The sequence below is a fragment of the Galendromus occidentalis genome, unplaced genomic scaffold, assembly GCF_000255335.2.
Source record: "Galendromus occidentalis unplaced genomic scaffold, Mocc_1.1 scf7180000077480, whole genome shotgun sequence".
NCBI lineage: Eukaryota > Metazoa > Arthropoda > Arachnida > Mesostigmata > Phytoseiidae > Galendromus > Galendromus occidentalis.
In genome coordinates this window covers 182,073-200,561 of record NW_003805468.1, presented here as the reverse complement: position 1 = coordinate 200,561, position 18,489 = coordinate 182,073, and the positions used below count along the sequence as shown (strand labels likewise).

The window sequence follows — 18,489 nt, the reverse complement described above, 5'->3', positions numbered from 1 at the left end:
CGATCTGGACTATGTTCGGAATCAGGCGTCGTCGCTTCTGGTCCTTCCCGCACCCTCGATCGGACTCAAATGTCTCCGAATCTCATGGACGTGGGTTGCTTAGCAGATTTTTCTCGGGAAAGAATTTGTAAATGGTTGTTTTCTTCCCCCGTCTCGCGCCCGTAGGTGAGACTCGGACATCTATTTTCTCGGTATTTCATGTCAAGCACGAATGTTCACGTTTAATTAGGACAGCTCACATCGTCAAAGTAATAAACTATCATTAACGACTATTATGTTCTATTATCGTCTAGTCATCCCTCATGCTGACGCCCTGAGCGAAACTTGTGGTAGCGGAATGGTACTGCAGACGTCATTGGAGGAATTGCGAGGAATGCTTTCGCCTCGATGTCGTTTCCACCCCATGTTCCTCGATAGCGCCGTTGTGTGGAGAAGCGTTCTCGCTTTGTCTCATCTCAGATTAGGTCTGTGATAGTCGACAAAGGAGTCTCGATGAATACCTCGAATTGAGGATTTTTTTTCCAGTGCGACTCATACGAGGTTCGGTGGAGCTCCACGTTTCCACGAAAAATGGATCCCCGGGAAGCGCCCTGTGCCTGGAGCTGCGAGGTCTCCAAGTTCTTCTTTAGAAACGAACGATTTATTCACTTGTAGAATACGTGCGTGGAAATCGGACGCGAATCCGTCTGACTTGGAACAGTCGCTCATCATCTCGAATGAGAGCAACGGATCTTGACGGGAAACTTCGTCCAGGTGAAATTCCAGAAAATTTCAATTTTCAGTTCCTCTAGAATTTTGACTCTCATTTGATACTAGCCCGTCGCGTTGGCGTCGTCCGTGGACCGGCGCGATTATTTTCTCTCTGAATCGATCGTAGAGATGAAATGAAAATATGATAAATACGATTCCAGATATAAAAAAAGTGGCGCGCTGGGTGATGAAAAGTTCCTCGGGAAAAATCTCCAGAAAAATCTAAATTAAAAGAATTAATCAAATGGTACGAAATTCTCCCATGACTTTCCGCTGGAGACGGAGCGATATATTATAGAAGAAAAAACACAGCGGCTCCGGATAGAGTCTCGTCATGCACTGGAAAAGAAGATTAAATAGAATATGATTCATGGGTTAAGAGAATGTTTAGGGAGAATAGTGGACAACTTTTCTGGAAAATAATTACGCGAACTTGGAGAGTAAATATTCAAAGCGGAAAGTTCTCCCGCCTCCATGGCGACTGACGGCATCGTGATTGCTCATCGCAGAGGTGCAGAGATAATAACTGACACCGCCATAGATCACCCCACGTATAGTACTCTGTCTCCAAGGGGAACTCCCGTGGATACTGGTACCGAATTCCATCAAGAAAACTTTTCCCGATTCAGAGGTGGCCCAAACTTACAATTTAGAGCGGACCAATAAAGTCCTGGAAGTTGCATGATTCTGTGTCATCTCGGTACCGAGCTCGTATTCTTTCCGGCATTCATGCAGCCGGAATCAGAGGAGGCTTCACCTGAAGTGCTCGATTTCCAGGCGATGAAATTGAATTATTCCATTATATTCCACAAGCAACGCGCCGGAACTGTATCGCAGGCTCTTCAAATGAGCTTGTCATATTAGTCAGTCATATTCGAAGCGGTATCGATACCCCTCTCTAGCATCTTTCAGAGTATCCTCGAAATCGTTCTCAGAACACGTAACCTCGCCCCACGTCAAAAACGGTTAGAAGATCTACAGCAATTAGCATACTGGACCGAAGTGACACACAGGGCCAACCTGAAACCGAGCCCATCGAGTGGTGTGCAAAGAGCGGTTAGTGTCGTCGCTCTCGGAATCGAAAAAAAACTCTGGTGTGATTATTGTTTAATGACGCGAATTCCGTGGCGTTGCTCATCGTCATTCCTGTCGGTCGCTTCTACGATGAGAGAGCCGAATAATTTTTGAGACTTCAGCTGCACATGATTTGTGATCCGAAAGAGCAGTCGGATCATCGTAGAACGTATATTTCGGAGCCACCAAGCGAAGATTCGTACGAAGATTAGAAAATGAGAGAGACTTCTCGCGGCATAACCCGAAATTGATTGAAGCATCCTTCAATTTTTCCTCCACGCATCTTTCGCAACGAATCCGCGCCGATCGTGGCGAGTGATTTTATCAGGACCGTCCGTCTGATTTGAAGCGTTCGATTGTAGAATTTCGAATTTATGAACAGACCGAGCGAGACAGCAAGCGTCCACCATCGGTGCTGATGATGTGCGGGGATGTTGCTGTTGGATGGATCATAATTCGGTGATGCTTCAGACAGGGTCGAGTCGACAAGCCGGCCAGCCAGCCAACCAACGGACGAATGGTTCGCCGGACTAACGGACGGCGGGCAGCGTGGGGCTCGGCTTCAACGTTGTTCTTCCTTTTTTCTGCCGTCGCTCCTGCTATCACCTCGCACTGATCTGTGGAGCCATCAGTCGCCTCTTGAAGGACATAAATCTCCAAAAAAATTCCTCTATGACGGACGAGAGGCGATCGGAGAAGAGAAGCTCATAATTTATATCCAATATAACAAATAGCCTCCTGTTTTGAGAAAACCGCCTTGAGGGTTAAGCGACTATCGATCGCGGCGCCGACTCGGAGGAATAATCATAGTCTCGCTTTTTGTTGGCGCCTTTACCCGCTATGGCTTCCGGAGTTTTTCCCGGACCTCCCGGCTCATTTGTGGGCACTCGCATTCGTTGTGAAATCATCGTCATTCGGGATGATGAGTCGTCCACCTCTCCGGCGATGATTCCTGGCGGTGCTCGAGCGGAGCGGCAGAAACGCTTCACCCTCGTCAGAAGCTGTCTAGTATGCGGTTCTTGTTGGCCGATGTCTTCGCGAGGTGAACGAAAGACTTGTTCAAACTGATAAGTCCAATGCTTCGCGCGCCCGAACACAACCAGACCGAACAGAGCGACTCAATGTGGCTCCACTAGAACCTTCTACGTCTGCAAGCCAGTGAGCGAATGAGTGAGTGAGTGAACAAGCGAGCGAGTGGAGAAGTAGCTGAGTGACATAATTTATGGGTGGCGAGAAGAGTAGCTGGCCAGCAAATACGAACCAGTCAACCAAATAGCCGCTTTCAGACTCCGGCCAGAAAGGTAGTTGAAAAGTGAGAACGAACCCAGAGACCCACTGATGCTGACTTCGCATTTTTTCTCCCGACGAGTAAGAGGATGTATCAATGGCGAAATTCGACACCGAATTTGACAACGAGCTATCAAGACAAGCTCTTCCGCCCTGCGATCGATGGCGAAGCTCATCACAGGTGCGAGACTCGAAAAACACTGATCCGATGATGGGAATTCCCAGGAAAATCCGGAAGGGATTGACGGTCTAATTCAGAGAGATAGAGACAATACTATTTGTACGTGACTTTTTCTTGCGATAGGAGAGCCGAACAGCCCTAAAGGCGTTCGTCAGGAACCGGGAACGAGAGGAGACCGCGGACCACGCTCCACGTCACGTTCGGAACCCAACAGACGGGAAACTCGGTCAGGGCGGACTCTAGGGCGACTTGTCGATATTGTTGATATCCTTGTTGATAATGGCCATTATGATAGAAGAACAAGGCGGCCGGCGGAGAACGAGAAGCCCAAGAGAAATGACGGGAAGAGAAAAAGCGAAAAAAATCGAGGCAAGAGATGTGCCGCCTCGGATCGGTCGTCGAGACGGGCGTTCGCTCGCCAGCTCGTCCGCTTGGTGTCGTCGTCCACTCGAGGAAGTCATACAGCAGAGAGTAGTGCGGTGTGATAACATCCTTCACAGCCAACCAGTGAGCAGGCTGGCCGCCTCACTGGATGACTGGCTGGACTCGATGACTTACTGACGCCATTATTCAAAGATGAAGTCGCGATAAGACGCGGGTGTCATCCACCACCGCCGACGCCGCGCCGCTAGCATGTCCGGCACCACTACCGAGCCACAGCGGTGGCGGTCAGTGCGATGGAGCGCCGTCAAATTTCAAAAAATGGCTGCGTCTACTTCGTCCGTATGCCCCTCGTCCGTCTCCTTCTTTTCCTTCTTCCAGACATCCGGCGCCCCTGGAGGGAGCCGATCCCGGAGCGCGTCTGTGATTTCCTTCTCCTGCTGCTGCTGCTTTGTTCGTTGACAACCCAAGGAGGATATTCATGAATTCTCGACACGAGCGTTCCGTCTGTTTCAGGAGCTTGTGTTCTCGACCATTTGGCGCTTTTGCTAATGATGATTTCTTTCCTGTTCTTGCTCTTCTTCTCCCTTCCGAAAATGTAGGCCTTCAAATGTCATCTGCAAGCGCCCTCGATCGCTCGAGGATTCGACGGTGGGGCCGCGTTGAGAAATTTGTCACCTACATTCTATACTTAGCTCGGACAACTTTACCCCGTTCGTTTCTCGCCCTGTCCTAATTCGGTCGGGCTGACGCTCTCGGATCGCTAACTCGCTTGCATATCCGTCCGTCCGTCTGTCGATCCCGACGAACAGACGACATAGCAGTTTCGCGAGAGCGAGAACGGCCTTAAGAGATCTTTCTCCCCGAGCTCCCGATGCCATTGGTCGGCGGCCATTTATCTTGGAGACCTCCGCCTCAAATTCAAATGGCTTGTTGATTAAAAACAGCCGCGAACCGCTTGCACTCAGCCAGTCCTCAATCCTCTACATAGGCAGAAAGTCTCATGAAATATCGCCACTTCAGTTTGTGACAACCTGGGAGCCGAATTGAAGACACTCTCGGGCCTCAAGCGGATGCCTGCAGTGAAACTTATGCTTCATACTCATCGGACGGACGAATGGCAAACGCGCGGACGGACGGACGGACGAAGAAACGCTTAGGCTGACTGAATGAGTGACTGGTTGACAGACGGCGAAACTCGCTCAAACAAATGGCCCTCCGAAATGACCAATGCACGGACGGGCTCCCGAAAAGGTGAATCGAATGCTCAGCGCATGACAGATCCCCGGTGATTCATGCGTCTTTGGACCTTCTCCAACAACAGATCCTCCTCCTGGTACCCTCGTCGTCAGGCGATCGGATCCGCTCGGTAGCCACTCGTGCATTTCAGGTCAATCTGACTCGTTTCCAAAAAACGAACTCCAATGGAAACTCCAATCCTCTTTCCGAGTTGCTGAAAGCGACGCTCGCGTCGTTATTCCAGGTACCAACTTTTTCTCGCTGCCAGAATAAGAAGATTGACCGATCCTCAATAACGGGGCAGCCGCGTGCAATCACCTATGGTGGAAATGTTGTAGCAGATGGAACCGCTTCGACATGTCTGAATGTTCTCCACTAGCTCGTTCCCCGTGGGGCTGACGTTCAATTGATGCATAAGTACGTCTTCGGTGATGTTGTTGTGTTTCCCGGATGGACAAAATAAACAAAACAGAGTTACAGAATCTGTCGATGGAACCCCAGGGAGTGTTTCCAAAGATCGACGGACCTTTCTGACTCTTCCAGGCGGCTCTTCGTTCGTGAGATCGATTGAATCACCGAAGCGGACGAGAGAGCTATCATCTAACAAAGTCATCACAACTCCAGCTGAGAAACGGCACGAGAGAATAAAGTGCCTACCAGCCCATTCCGGAAAAGCACAGTTTATCTAGAATGACAGCATAGGTATTCCCGTGGTACGTCTCGCATGAAATCATGCGAGACTTCGGAACTGTCGTGCGAAGGTCACTCTCGGCAAGTAGGGAGGTGTTCGGGTGAGCATAATGATATTTGTCGAAATTCGATACCGTCATCGCGGTCCGCATTGTCAGAATGCGACTTCGATGGGGAGGTCCTCTCTCCTGTTGTTTCGGTGTCGCCCAGAGCTTTCCGTTTGATCTCTCGCCTCTCTCTATTCTTTCAGATCCTTCACCCTGCCGAACTGCGATCGTCCTAGGCTTCGGAGGGTGGCTGTCGTTGCTGCTGCTGCCGCTCCGGCGGCGTCACGAAACATGGATCCGGTCTTCATTCAAAGTCATTGAATCTCTCGTAATGATATATTGCCTCCGTTTACTTCGATTCCTGCAGCGAGCTCGAGCTCCAGGGGAAGTGCTGCAGCAGCGGTGATGCTCACTCGCACACTCAGTCAGTTCGTCAGCTTTTTCTGTCGCTGGTGCCATTGTGCTCTTGATCTGACGAAATATTACCTCCGATGAGATCCGACACAGTGACTTATGTTCACTACACATACTATGAAGAAGGTATTATATGTACTCAATGCGGAGCAAGCGACCAACCGACACAGAGCGGGAGAGAGAAAACGAATATGACACAGAGTGTGGACGAATATGACACGGAGAGCGGCGGCGGCGGCGCACAGCTTACAAGCAGCTTTCGAAACTTGATCAGTTCTGCTGGATGGAGAAGTTTATAAAAATCGGACACAGTCGTCAGAAGAGTGGAGACAACGCAGATGTGGCGATTTATTTCAAACGAGAGGAGAAGCAAAAAAAAAGAATAACTCGAGATGATTTACGCCCCGACATCGCTCAGCCGGCGACCGGATCGATCCGAAATGAGGATACAGAGCTATCGAATCGATTTTTCGTCTGGTTTTGCAGCGTGATGCTGAATCTGATACCAATGAAGTCTCTCATTCCGTTGATCACTGCTCGAGACCATGACCCTCGTCGACAAAACTTCTCAGATGGTTCCAGCTCTTAGCGATCGATCCGAACTCTTACCCGTTGTCCCTCTCGACCGTCTCCGGGAGGGCATTGAAGTCAAGACTCCCGATGATCCCACGCTGCGTGGGAATTCATTCATGAGAAGTTCATTCATGAGAATCCCCGAATCCGAGAGCTCCGCGCCATCGGCGTTGCTTCCTGGGATAAAGTCATCGCGATCAGCGACGTGTCTCGTGCGATACTACGAAAAGCGAAGCCTCGGACCCGCAAATCGCTGGTCAGCATCGGCATCTTGTGAGGCACCTTCCAATGAACCTCGGAAGTTGAGAAGCTCGATTTTCGAAGCGGCCCACAGCAACTCGAACTCAATTGCCGGCCCTTGACTCAGATAATTGGGGAATTTTTCACAATTCGTTGCTGGTCTCGGGCACTTCCGCTGGTTTCGGGAGTGAAGCCTGAAATCGTGGAAAATGCATCGGTTTATCCCGAGGCCAGAATACAGAGTATGAGACACTCACTAAGTCGTCCGAATCGAGCGGGCTCAGCTTTTTCCATCGGTGGCGCCATCTGGGAGTCATCTGGCGAACTAAAAGTATCTTGGGCCCGAGTATCACGCGCTGTACATGATTACGAAGGATTTTCAGCTCCAGTTGTAATTTTCTGTTGAGTCGAGGCCGCGTGTGGGAAGCTTCTGGCTCTGAATGGCCTCACTCCCATGATGAACGTGTAACTTGAGGGCATGATACGCCCGATTTCTAACCGCCTGCCTCGTTTGCGCTCTTGGTGCTGCTGCTGCTGTTCTCCTCGTATAATAAGTGTCTTCTATGATTTATGTTGCAGCCAGTAAGCCGCTGGACGGACGGATGAGCGGACGGACGGATGAGATTGTTCAAGACTAACATCTAACAAAGAAATCAAGTTTAATGGCTCGTTCATGATCATTCCGACAACAACGACGGCGATCGACTCACGATCCACCAGGCACCAGATGATCGTTGCCGCCGCTGCTACCGCGAACATCTGCCTTACACACTTTCACTTCAGGCTTCAATTCGGTTTTGGGAAAAATCAGAGTAGAGAGACGCGCTCATTAATTATCCGCCCATATCCATCGACCCCTTTCTACCGACCGTATTGAGAGCGCAGATTCGCTGAGTCGATCCCGATTTGGAGAGGAACCTCACAGGATACATGCCAGGCATGACGGGAGCTTCCCGAGCTCCGGGAACACCGACAAATGCCGCAAGAACGGAAACATCGCGCTCGAGGAGAAATAATCCTGTCGACAATATGCACGGCGACCCGTGGGATCTTCAGGGAGGCTTGTCGCATATGTCCTCATCATGGTGATTCGAAAGGCCGGTCCCTTGACCCCGAGATTGCCGTAGATTCGTTCGGTCGTGTTAAACCAAGAATAGAGCGAGCGAGCATGCCGTCAATGAAGCTTATCATCGACGAGAATTCCGGTTCGCTACCGTACTCGGTCGATAGATCCATGGACCCGATTGGATCAAGCCGAAGAGCTCGGAATTCTGTTGGCATAGAGTTTCGGAGGCTTTCTGTCAGGAACCGTCGCGGTATCCGTCGTGGGGATCTTCTTAGTTAACGATGCCGTCTCCAAGCCGACAGCATTGTTTCATGAGGGGAACCTTTTTACTTCAAAGCGTCATTCGTAAGGAGCCTCAGACGTACCGACCAGTCGTTTATTCGTCGATCGTACTCTGTCGGGCGTTGCATTACCCGCACGGAACTCATTCGGGTTTCCAATCGCCCCAGAGTATGGAAATCCTCCTATGTCTCAAACATATGTCTTTGGATGTGTCACATTGCATATGCACACACGATACGACGCAGCTCGAAGGAAGCGGAAGTCCAATCGTTCTTCCGACAATGTTCCGCGAGCCCGATGAAGCGCGGGAAGCGCGCGCGGAGAGGTTCTTGACACGAATCTCCCCGTCTTTCCACTGCACCATCGGGGAGACGAGTACTCGTTGCCCTGATTTCTTCAGCGGAACGATATCCCTGGGAGCTGGACAGGGTCCTTCCCGAGCGTGGCGCCACAGAGCTCTCTTCCCCGCTGACCTCGTCACACCACCACAGTCCATATTCATATGACGGGTAAATCTCATTTGTTCTAATTTCGAAGCCGGGAACGAGAGACGAAGCTTCTTCTAGATGTCAAAATCATTTCTGTCCGTCGGAACCGTCGGTTCAACATGCTGAGGACGTATCCCGGGCGCTAATCTAAAAAAAACCAAGATGAGGGACACTGGCAGGCGGCAGGGCGACGAGAAGGAGCCGGTCAAGAACCACCTCAAAAAGACTCGTTTAGGACGACATAGTCTCGAAGCGCCGCGAGGAGAAGGAAACCGATGAGGAGAACGACGACGTGGAGAATTCGATGAGTGGGACAGCGGAGATCGGACGGGGAGCCCACAGGGAGGCAGCTGGGGGGGAGAGGACGAGGATTTTCCTCATTGCAGTGCCTTGCGACGTCTTTTGTCTCCGAGATAGAGAAACGCGTCCTGCTTCGCTGCCAGCCGTCCAGACAGCGGTCACCGGGACTCAACGACTTTCGCGGAGAGTGCGAAAGAAGCGGGCGGACACCATCGAGAGAAGTATGAATATATTTCGCTCTTTTTACAAATCTCGGCTTCACCCCAATGTTCTTATCTGACTCGACGGCTGGATGACATCCCCGCATAATCGACTGTACGACGAACCGATCCGCTTCAGCGACGTTTCATTCGATTTTGTTGATCTTGACCAGAGGGCGAGGAACAGGACTCGTTCTTCGGGAAGTCGGCTCCTGCTTAATCGCAATGGAATCCTGTCAGCCCAATACGCGGGGCTGTCATTTTAATTAGCGTTTTGAGGCGCTCGACAGTCGTCGTCGCTGCCGTCGTCCAGTCTGAAAACTCCAATAATTAAAGGAAGAGGACGTGGAGGAGACACGGCGAAAACTTGCTTCGATCTGCCGCCTGCGACATCGGTCTCGGCCGTCCGGTCTGCGGACCGGCTGAATGTCAGCTGGAAGGCAGGCTGCTCGACTGGCCAGCAGCAATGAGATGTGCTCTTTACGAGTGTACGTCGTCAACTCCCCCAGGGATCGAACTGTTCTTCGTGTGACAATTGTTTTCGAATCGACATCTGTCGAGGAACGTTTGAGAGCCCGGGCTTGGGGGACGAACTTTTGCGTGCCCACCGCCCGCGTTGTTGCTCGTTGAGCGGAATCACTTTCGTCCCGGGACGTCTCCCTGCTTGAGAATTACGCATTTTCTCCCCGAAGGCTGGAGCATTCCGGGGGACGCAGAGGCGGATTCTGCAGATGGAGCTCGGTCAGGGAACGGCAGAGACTTCCCGAAAAAACCTCTTCGCTTTCGACAATTCTACCAAGAAGCGCGAATGTCCCAAGTTGGACAAAGTTGCCGCTACCTCGAGCACTACAGCAGCTGCTGGCGATTAACCAAGACAAATGGAACGTCCTCTCATTACGAGAGTGAGCCACGAGATTCGAGAGAATCGCTCCGGGAGATCGACCGACAGATCATGGAGAGGGGGGCGACGAGATGAAGAGGATAATTTTTGATAATTTCTCCCCTGATAAGCGAATTAATGAGCGGGAGGAAAAGCCAAAAGTGCAACAGCGGAAGAAGAGCGAATCGATTCTCTTCTCTAATTACTGGACGGTGCTCATTAAATTTTGTGCTTAATTTTTCAGCCGACGGATCTCTGCCGAACCCAATAACGCCGGGATTCATCCAACTTCGACTGCCAACCCGAGCCTGTTGAGGAAAGCTCCGAGGATATGGGATCGGGCAGGGCGAGCTTCGGATGTCTGAGATCCCCGAACTCGAACCGAATGGCTAGAGGGCTAGAGCAGAACCTACCGACGAGTTCGAGAAACTCCAATCGACGAGGTATAAATAAGAATATCCGAAAAGAGTCCGAACAGAGGTCGAGCTCCTCGCATATCGTCAACATGTTCTAGGTCCCGGGAACGTATTAAAATTTCTCACAGATTTTACAGACGATCATGGTACCCACTCGGGCTACGGGATCGTTTCACCGATGGGTTCGGGGCCGTCCACATTTCCTCCTGTCCTCAGGACAAGCGGGCCGTAAATAAGAGTTGCAAGTGCTCTTTTTCTACTGCCAATGGCCCGATTCCGATTCCAATCAGGAAAACTTGGAGATTATTTACAGTTTGTGGACATACTCGCATCGTTGTATTTACCCATCGATAGCGAGGTAGCCGTCGCCGGCAGATAGGTTGGTGCCGGTCCTATGGTGCTGGAGCTCGTCGTCGCTCTCTATGTAAATGTAATTAGCTGAACTGGGTCTTTTGTTAACTCTGTTGAGTTGAGTTCTGCTTCTTCTGTTCGTGCGAGATATTTATTCTGTTTACTCAGCAGAGCCTTCAGAGGAGAGAATACGCCAAAAGGCATTCGGTAATTCACGCGGCTGCCTTACTACCCGCTCGCCACCCCCGCCCGTTTGTCTGTATGTATGTGTATGCCGTGCTGCCGCCAGGTCTGCTGCACACATCCAAGTTTTTCCACTTGGAACCGGAGCTGTTTGTACAAACGTTGTTTAGAGCGGGGCGAGGAGACAGAAAGGATAAAAGATACGAATGGTGCTCGAAGAGGATTGGGTTCTTTGCGGAGATTATGTATGCGCAGGCGACTCTTCTCCCTCCGACCGACCACCGAAACATTCTAATGAAGACGTGGTCACGTCCCGTGCGACAAAAACGTCCTGTCCTCATAGTCCAATAAACAACCAACATCTGTTGTTCGTATAAGTCTGAGCCTGCAGCAGGCGTGGACTACCGCAGAATGCAGAAGAACCAGACCCCTTCATTTCGAGTCCACGCTCTGGTCATTCTCGCGGCCCTCAATGGGACATCATGCCGGCTGCCTGTCCCTCGTCCCCCTGGAGACCATCGGCGAGCGAGACTAGCCTAATAGAATGGCCTAAGTGAATCTTGAACTTCTACCAGAATCAAGCGAACCCTGTCACGGTACCAACGCGGGGTTCTGATCGGGACTTCAGCTCCGTCTCGAGCAGAACACGGGAGAGCCGGGTGGGGTATACGGATCGCCTTGGACATATCCATTGAGCACCAAGTCTCCGGAAATTGTATCAGCCCGGAGCCCAAATTCAAAACTCAACAAAAATAAAACAAACGAAACCAATCAAAGAAATGAACTAAAAGAATGCCGAACAGGCGACTCCGTCCGTATAATCCCGGAATACGAATCTTCGTTTGGAAGTCTGACCGTCCGCACTGAGCAACATGAACCCTCCGGGCTTCCCGATCTCGAATGATCCGATCGCTGATCGTGCCCAGTTCGAGGACCAAGCTCCCGTATCCGACCAGGAATCCCGGTTTGGATGGCCCACCCAGACTGAACCCTGACCTTCCGGAAGAAGAAAGGGTCGCGCTTGAGCATAGGAAATTGTGACGGAAATCGAGATCAGGTGAGAGTAGTAGAGAGAGAGGTGAGAGTAGTGTAGGGGATCGTAATCGAGTCTTCACAAACTCTCCGGGTAGAGCTCACGCCAGAACGGAGTTTATCTGCCTCTCGGATCACGGCTTGAACCTATCGACAGCTAAAGTCGAGCCGCCCTGAATTTTTAAGCAATCGGACTTCCCTCTTTCGGAGCTTGCGATCACGGAGCAGTCTCCGCTCTTAATCAGGGCACGTCTCATTAAGTACGTTGACACGGGTGTCATTTTTGAAGCGAGAAAGAAAAAAAAACGAGCTGCAGAACACATCTTTTTCCCGGATGATGAGAGGCGAGGTCCTCTGACAAGTCACGTTGCGAGCGAACATCGAGACGGGCGCCGTATCCCCATAAAGCCCAGCGGTCCCTGGCAAGTCGAACATTCTTCCAATCTCAGCCCTAAAGCAAGCCATTACGACATTTCGCTTGCGAGGATGCATCTTGGCCGTAGTCCGAACCCGAGTGTTTTTTTACTTTCCCGACTCGCTTTCCCCTCGATCTGCCCCTATCCGGTCAAAAAAGAGTGATCCATGACGTCCTAAGCGACTGTCGCTTGATTTCCAGTTGTCGTTGCCGTCGTCGGAGCGCTCGACAACTTTGTCCCCAGACATGAATTAAGCACAGCCTCGCCTTCATCGTTGTCGTCGTCGTGTCTCCCTCGGGAGTTTCGTCAAACGCTACGAGAACGACTCGCCGCGATGCCGTCGCTGATGTTGATGATGACGACGACTCAGGCAATAATGGCGGAATCTTATGGAGTCTTCTCTTGATTCCGCTGCGCGATTCTCCTGACCCTTCATCCATCCGCCTGTGTGTCGAGAGTGCGAACAGTGGCCCATCGATCGGCCGACCGGTCCTCTTCCTCTTATTTAAATCAGCTCTCCTCTGACGACTTAACACCGGATACGAAGGCTGTCATTCAAAGCTTCGTAAAGCACGAACGAAGGCCTTGCGCGTCCTCCATCCATGGAAATTGGATAAAACATTGACAGCGGCGGCATCGTCATAACCGTCCCGACTGACTGTGACGGAGTTCTTACGCAGCGGCGGTTTAATGCGTCTGGAAGTCTCGGCATCTCTCAATCGCTGGCTTCATTTAACACCGGCTGACGAAGTTTTTTGCAAGCGTCCCGCTGACCCTCAGCGTTACAATCCATGCCCCCCCCCCTCCCGGAGGAATTTCCAATGCATTCGTTCGACAGCGGAGATCGAGAATTTCTAGAAAAATAAGTCGAATGCATCATGGTCAGGGCGCTTCACTCGATTATCAATCGAAGAATTCAGCCCCCTGCTGACTCCTCGGAACGCGCTCTGCGAGAGGACTCGAGTGGGACGGACCGGATCATTTCCAAACGTCCCGGGCGACTTCCGAGAGGCAATGGCAAGCCCGTTCGAATCTCAGATCATTGGAATGTGAACATGCGATTCCGTCACTCGATGAGGGCGTTGTCAAGCGGACACTAACCGCGGTACCAACGACGAGAGGCGTCGCTCGGTCTCAGATTTTTTTTGAGCTCTGCCAGCATCCTTCGGGAAAGCCTCTCAGTGGGCTCAAGGATCACGATTCGGCCATTCGGTCATCATGTATGGCAAGCGCTCTCAATGTCCCGAAGCTGGTCTCTTTTTGTCATTCGCCTATTTTTTGCGACTGTATCCATGTACGTCCCAAATTATGCTATCATTCATTCTTCCACTCATATCTCGGTATCCACCGTATACGTTCACGGAGTTCACTGTACCGTCTCTGAGAACCTACTGAGATCGATCTCGTACTGAACTCCCTGATCATAACACTTGGGCCAGAACGAAGGAAGTTGGAATTCCAGAACTCGCCCGATGTGCAGCTTGCCAGAATTGGATGTATTTCGAAGTCTTGTCAGGCGCACATGTATTTTATTCTGAAAAAGGTTTCCGCATGAGTCACGACATTAAGGCACCTTTGAATGAGAACAGATGTGCCCTCCCTGCTTCCCAGATCACTGTAGTCAACCGAAGAATTTCGCGAATTCGAGTCAGATATATATCACAACGGTAGTGCCATCCCCATGGAAGTGTCGGCTCCTCGAAGCCTCCGCTCTACCGGGAGGGATGCGGCGAATGAGTCAGCCGTCATCGAGCGGACACTAATCGTCAAGTGTTCCATCGAGACGAGTACTCGACGTTTTCCGCCAGCAGTCAAGTGAGAATCCGGGTCGGATATCTTGGTGGACAGCTCTACGTGCTCATCGATTGATCGAGACCGAGAAATCGAAGAAACCTTCCCTTAGTATTCGGAAGTCTCGTCTGTGGTGTTTCTGGATCCTCGGAACAGACGTAAGTCGGATCAATATATGACGTAGACGGGAAACTCGATATCCCATCTTGATGATAGCCTCAAGGGGAAATAAAACTCGAATCTTCTCGGAGCTTTGCTGGGGTGAGAGACTTGCGGAATGAAACTCGAGTTCCTCCCCTCGATTCTCGCCAGGGTCGCCCTGGGAGGCATCACACGAGCGGTGTCCTTGATCGTTCCAATTGTCTAATGCCGCAGATTACTTGCGATCTCCCGACGGGGATCGTTCTGATCACATTCGTTTCCGCCAAAGAATCTATCCGATGGTCTGTTATAGCCTCTCGTCGATGAAGGTGTCCGAATTCGGTGAAATCGCTCCGGTGGCATCGGCTCATTTAGAATTTCTCTTGGTTCGAGCTCTGATAACTCTCTTCGGTGATAAACAATCTCAAGAGCGTTCCCACTGATTGCCCCGGTCCAACAGATCGTTGAATCGAGTCCTCGCCATTCATCGCTAGATAGCGGCCTTTGATTACTGATTGATGCGTACTTCGATGGGGATTGCTGTCGAGCGCGATCCGAGAGTCGATAACGCTCGGAAGACGATCCCGCACCTTCGGCGAATGAAACATTCTAAGACGAGTGCGGGGTCCAATCAGGACTAGGATTGAGGACTCGTACTCTTTCTGATTCCGAGAAGGGATGTCCGTGGAATTCTTTAGGAAGCATTCAATCCGGGAGAGCACCCCGAAAAATTCGAAAGCCCCTAAATGCGATTACGTCGACCGCCGCGATACTTTTCCCGCTGCTATCGTCCGATAAACGCCCTCCGCCCGCTCTCTGGAAGAATCGGGATAATCCTCTCGCTGGTAGGTTTATAAGATCCCCAAGCGATTTCGAGAAGTCATTGGCGGATCTCTTGCAGAATATCACCATGAAGACCGTCATCGTCCTGTGCTCGATCCTCTCGGTGGCTCTCGCGAGCCCTTATAAGCTGTGCAGTCCCGCTGCAGGTAAGTACGATTAGCCTTGACATTTATTTCGGAAAATTGCGGGAACCACGGCAGGTTGAACTTCCTGAGCACAGACTCCTATGGAAACGTCATCATGAGTGTATCTCTCGTTGGGAGATAGAATCCCTCTCCGATTCCTATGCATCTGCGGAGTGGAAAATTTTCTGGGGGACGTAATTCTTGCAAGTCACTAGATCAAGCCTCACGCCCGACCCGCAAAAGTTTTCTACTCACTCGAAGAGCGAACATTTACCGATATGAAAAAAGAAATCCGCTCCACGACAACCTCGCGATCAACAATACGTTCATCTTCGAAAATTCGTAGCAACTTCACACAGAGATGATCCCCTTCGCCGGAGAATACCGCTTCGCGGAACTCCGGACGAGCTTCGATTTCTCGAGCTCCCGCTGTAATGAAATTCACCTCCACAGGTGAAATCACCTCCGTCGATATCAAGGATTGCAGTAACGATGTGAGTTCATGCATCCTGCATAAGGGAACCGATGCCTCGATCGCAATCAACTTCAAGTCACCGGTAAGCAAACGTTTCCTGATGATAAGGAGAGAGGTCGAATGAGGAGAATTCCTGGAATTTCCGAACAAGACGATCAGAGCTGTATCTGAGACTCGAATCCTCTGCAGGTTGATGCCGCGAGCGTCACTGTGAAAGCCTTCGGAATCATCGGTGGGATCCCTCTCCCCTACCCGCTCAACAATAGCGATGCCTGCAAGGATTCCGGAATTACGTGTCCCGTCAAAGCCGAAACTGGAGTCGCCTACACACAGAGCTTCAAGGTCGAGAAGTTCTACCCTTCAATAGGTCTCAATGTAAAATGGACACTCGTCAATGAGAGTGGGAAACAGTTGCTCTGTGTCATGATTCCCGTGAAAATTGAATAATTGCGACTGCTCCGATCGGTCGATGTAAACCGCGAATTGCGTCGTTCCTCTTTATCATCCCAACCATATAGTATGTATCTCACTCCGAGAAACAACAATAATTATCGGCTATGAGATCGCTTCTCTTCCACAAACGCCACCTGTATAGCCAAGTGTGAGCACACTCCCAGATGAACCCAGATTACCCGCAGTAGCTCGGGAGGAAATCAGTCCGAGCGAGGGGCTTATCAAATGGAATGAGCATGTGCCACGGACAGAGTGTTGGGCTTGCCATGGGCAACAATATCCGCCGTGCCGACGAACAGGGAGAGAGAGGGAGAGCGGTGGATGCACTGCGCGGTTAGCTATCCCAACGTCTATCTATTTGTCTGTCGCACCGTTCATCCGTGCAACCCTCCGAGGCTCGTTGGGATTTTTGAGTGGTTTGGTCCGCACCTCTAGGCTGTTTTGTGGTGGAGGGGTCGGTAGTTAGTAAAAACCTTAGTAACACACAGCCACAAAAAGGCAGCATTGCAGGTGTCAAAATTTACCTGTCACAACCCGATGCTTCGAGCGAAATCGGACGTTCCCCCTCTTTCTACTGGAGCCCCGAGTTCAGGCACAGCCCTCGCTGGCCGGGTGGCGAGCCGGGCGAACATTTGCCCCGCAGTCCTCCGGTGTGCGGAACACGGCTCGAGATTGCAAAACAAGCTGCATGTGTTTGACAAGTAGATTGTGACCGGGCCGTTCGTCAGAAGTGTCACCAGAACTGGCCCAAACAAAGTGGAAAAAAAAGACTTGCTCCGATCTAACCTGTTCAATTCGGAAGCAATCAGAACGAAATTTCAAAAGACCGTGTGTCTGAGTCGGCCGGATGAGAATGTCACCGCCACGCGCCCCAGGACTCTCTGATGACTGGCGTTCGAGGGCTCGATTAAAAACGGAAAACGACGACTTTTCCTCCGACTGACTGAAGGTACGCGGGAAGAACGTTCGGAAATTCGCGAGTAGACTAGCTGATTTCGAGGGATAGCGAGCAGAAGCTTTGTACTAAAAGACGCGAGGGAGTTCGAGCTTCGAGGGAAAAACGGGAACTCCCATCGAAGAAAAATCCAAGCTCGAATGGCAACTATCGGGCGGGTTCTCAGGAGAAGATATTCATTCCCAGGACGGTCGTCGCCAAGAGGTGCGATGTACATATACTGGATTTCAGTAAATTCGGCTCATTCTGATTTCCAGAGCAAGGGGGAGTACGCAAATCCGTCAAGCCAGATTCCTCCCCCGAGCTCGTCGCGGACGACGAGCTCCGGACTATCGAGGAGAGGGATTCGATGGAGGCACTCTGGAATAGCCTCCAGATGTCGCCGGCTGTCTGCCGAGTGACTGGGGGGATATTTTTTGCCCCGTTCGTCCTCGTGGAGTTCACGTTTGAGCACTTCATCTTGGTTGCCTGCAGCGGCCGCTACTGCCGCCGCGGCTGAGGTTGCTGGCTTCCGTTTGAAGCTGACGCACGGCTTGGACGTGTGGCCATAAGCTTCGCAGCACTCCGATTTATGTTCTTTTCGGAAGTAAATCTTTTGTAATGGTCCTCCTGCCGCTCGACTCGACCATATCCCCCGCAGCAGAGGCAGACTCCCCTGTTCCGTTTCCTCCAACGCCTTCCTCATGGGCTCCCCTCGAATTCTCCTCGGACTCCCCCGAAAATTCCCTCGTCCCCGCGAGCGGAGAGCCCTTCTCCTGGAAACCCTCCTCCCCGCCGAGGCTGCCCCTCACTCACTCCTCCGGCTAGTGCTCTCTCTTATCCGACGGACTCCAACTCACTCACTCACACTGATTTAGTGCAGGCCCCCCTTTTTGCCTCAAATACAATAACATACGACACCCCTCCGGACAACTAGCCCAAGCAACGACTGATTCATGGCCACCTCCTCTGTCGTTTCCACCACTACTGCCGCCGCCGTCACTCCCGGCAGCCGTTCCAAACTCAGACTAATGTTTCGCCGCGCGTTTTTCGAAGCTCCCAGGTCATACTGTAACGTTGCGCCTGCGATCCCGCGCAATTCTCCGTATTTGAGCGGTGCGCCGGGAAATCGAAAGACTAATAAATTCGGCGACGGTATTCGTCAAGTCCGAGGATCCCCGGGAGAGTCACGCGAGTGTTCGAGGGTTTCCGTCAAGTGACGCCGGACTGCCGATCT

At 51.4% G+C, this 18,489-nt stretch overlaps 1 protein-coding gene across 1 annotated transcript; it reads left to right on the top strand.

Annotated features, from left to right (window-relative positions):
* Positions 1-14,254: 14,254 nt before the first annotated feature.
* Positions 14,255-16,348, top strand: LOC100902559 (NPC intracellular cholesterol transporter 2 homolog a). The gene is made up of 4 exons (XM_018640306.1): positions 14,255-14,439; positions 15,324-15,411; positions 15,844-15,947; positions 16,055-16,348. Exons 2-4 carry the CDS (start codon positions 15,333-15,335, stop codon positions 16,310-16,312), a joined length of 441 nt encoding a protein of 146 aa, XP_018495822.1. The 5' UTR covers positions 14,255-14,439; positions 15,324-15,332; the 3' UTR covers positions 16,313-16,348.
* Positions 16,349-18,489: the final 2,141 nt, after the last annotated feature.

Coding starts and splice junctions, on each gene's coding strand:
- LOC100902559 (XM_018640306.1), top strand. CDS start 15,333: ATGAAGACCGTCATCGTCCTGTGCTCGATCCTCTCGGTGGCTCTCGCG. Junction 15,412..15,843: donor GCTGTGCAGTCCCGCTGCAG/GTAAGTACGATT, acceptor TCACCTCCACAG/GTGAAATCACCTCCGTCGAT. Junction 15,948..16,054: donor CAATCAACTTCAAGTCACCG/GTAAGCAAACGT, acceptor AATCCTCTGCAG/GTTGATGCCGCGAGCGTCAC.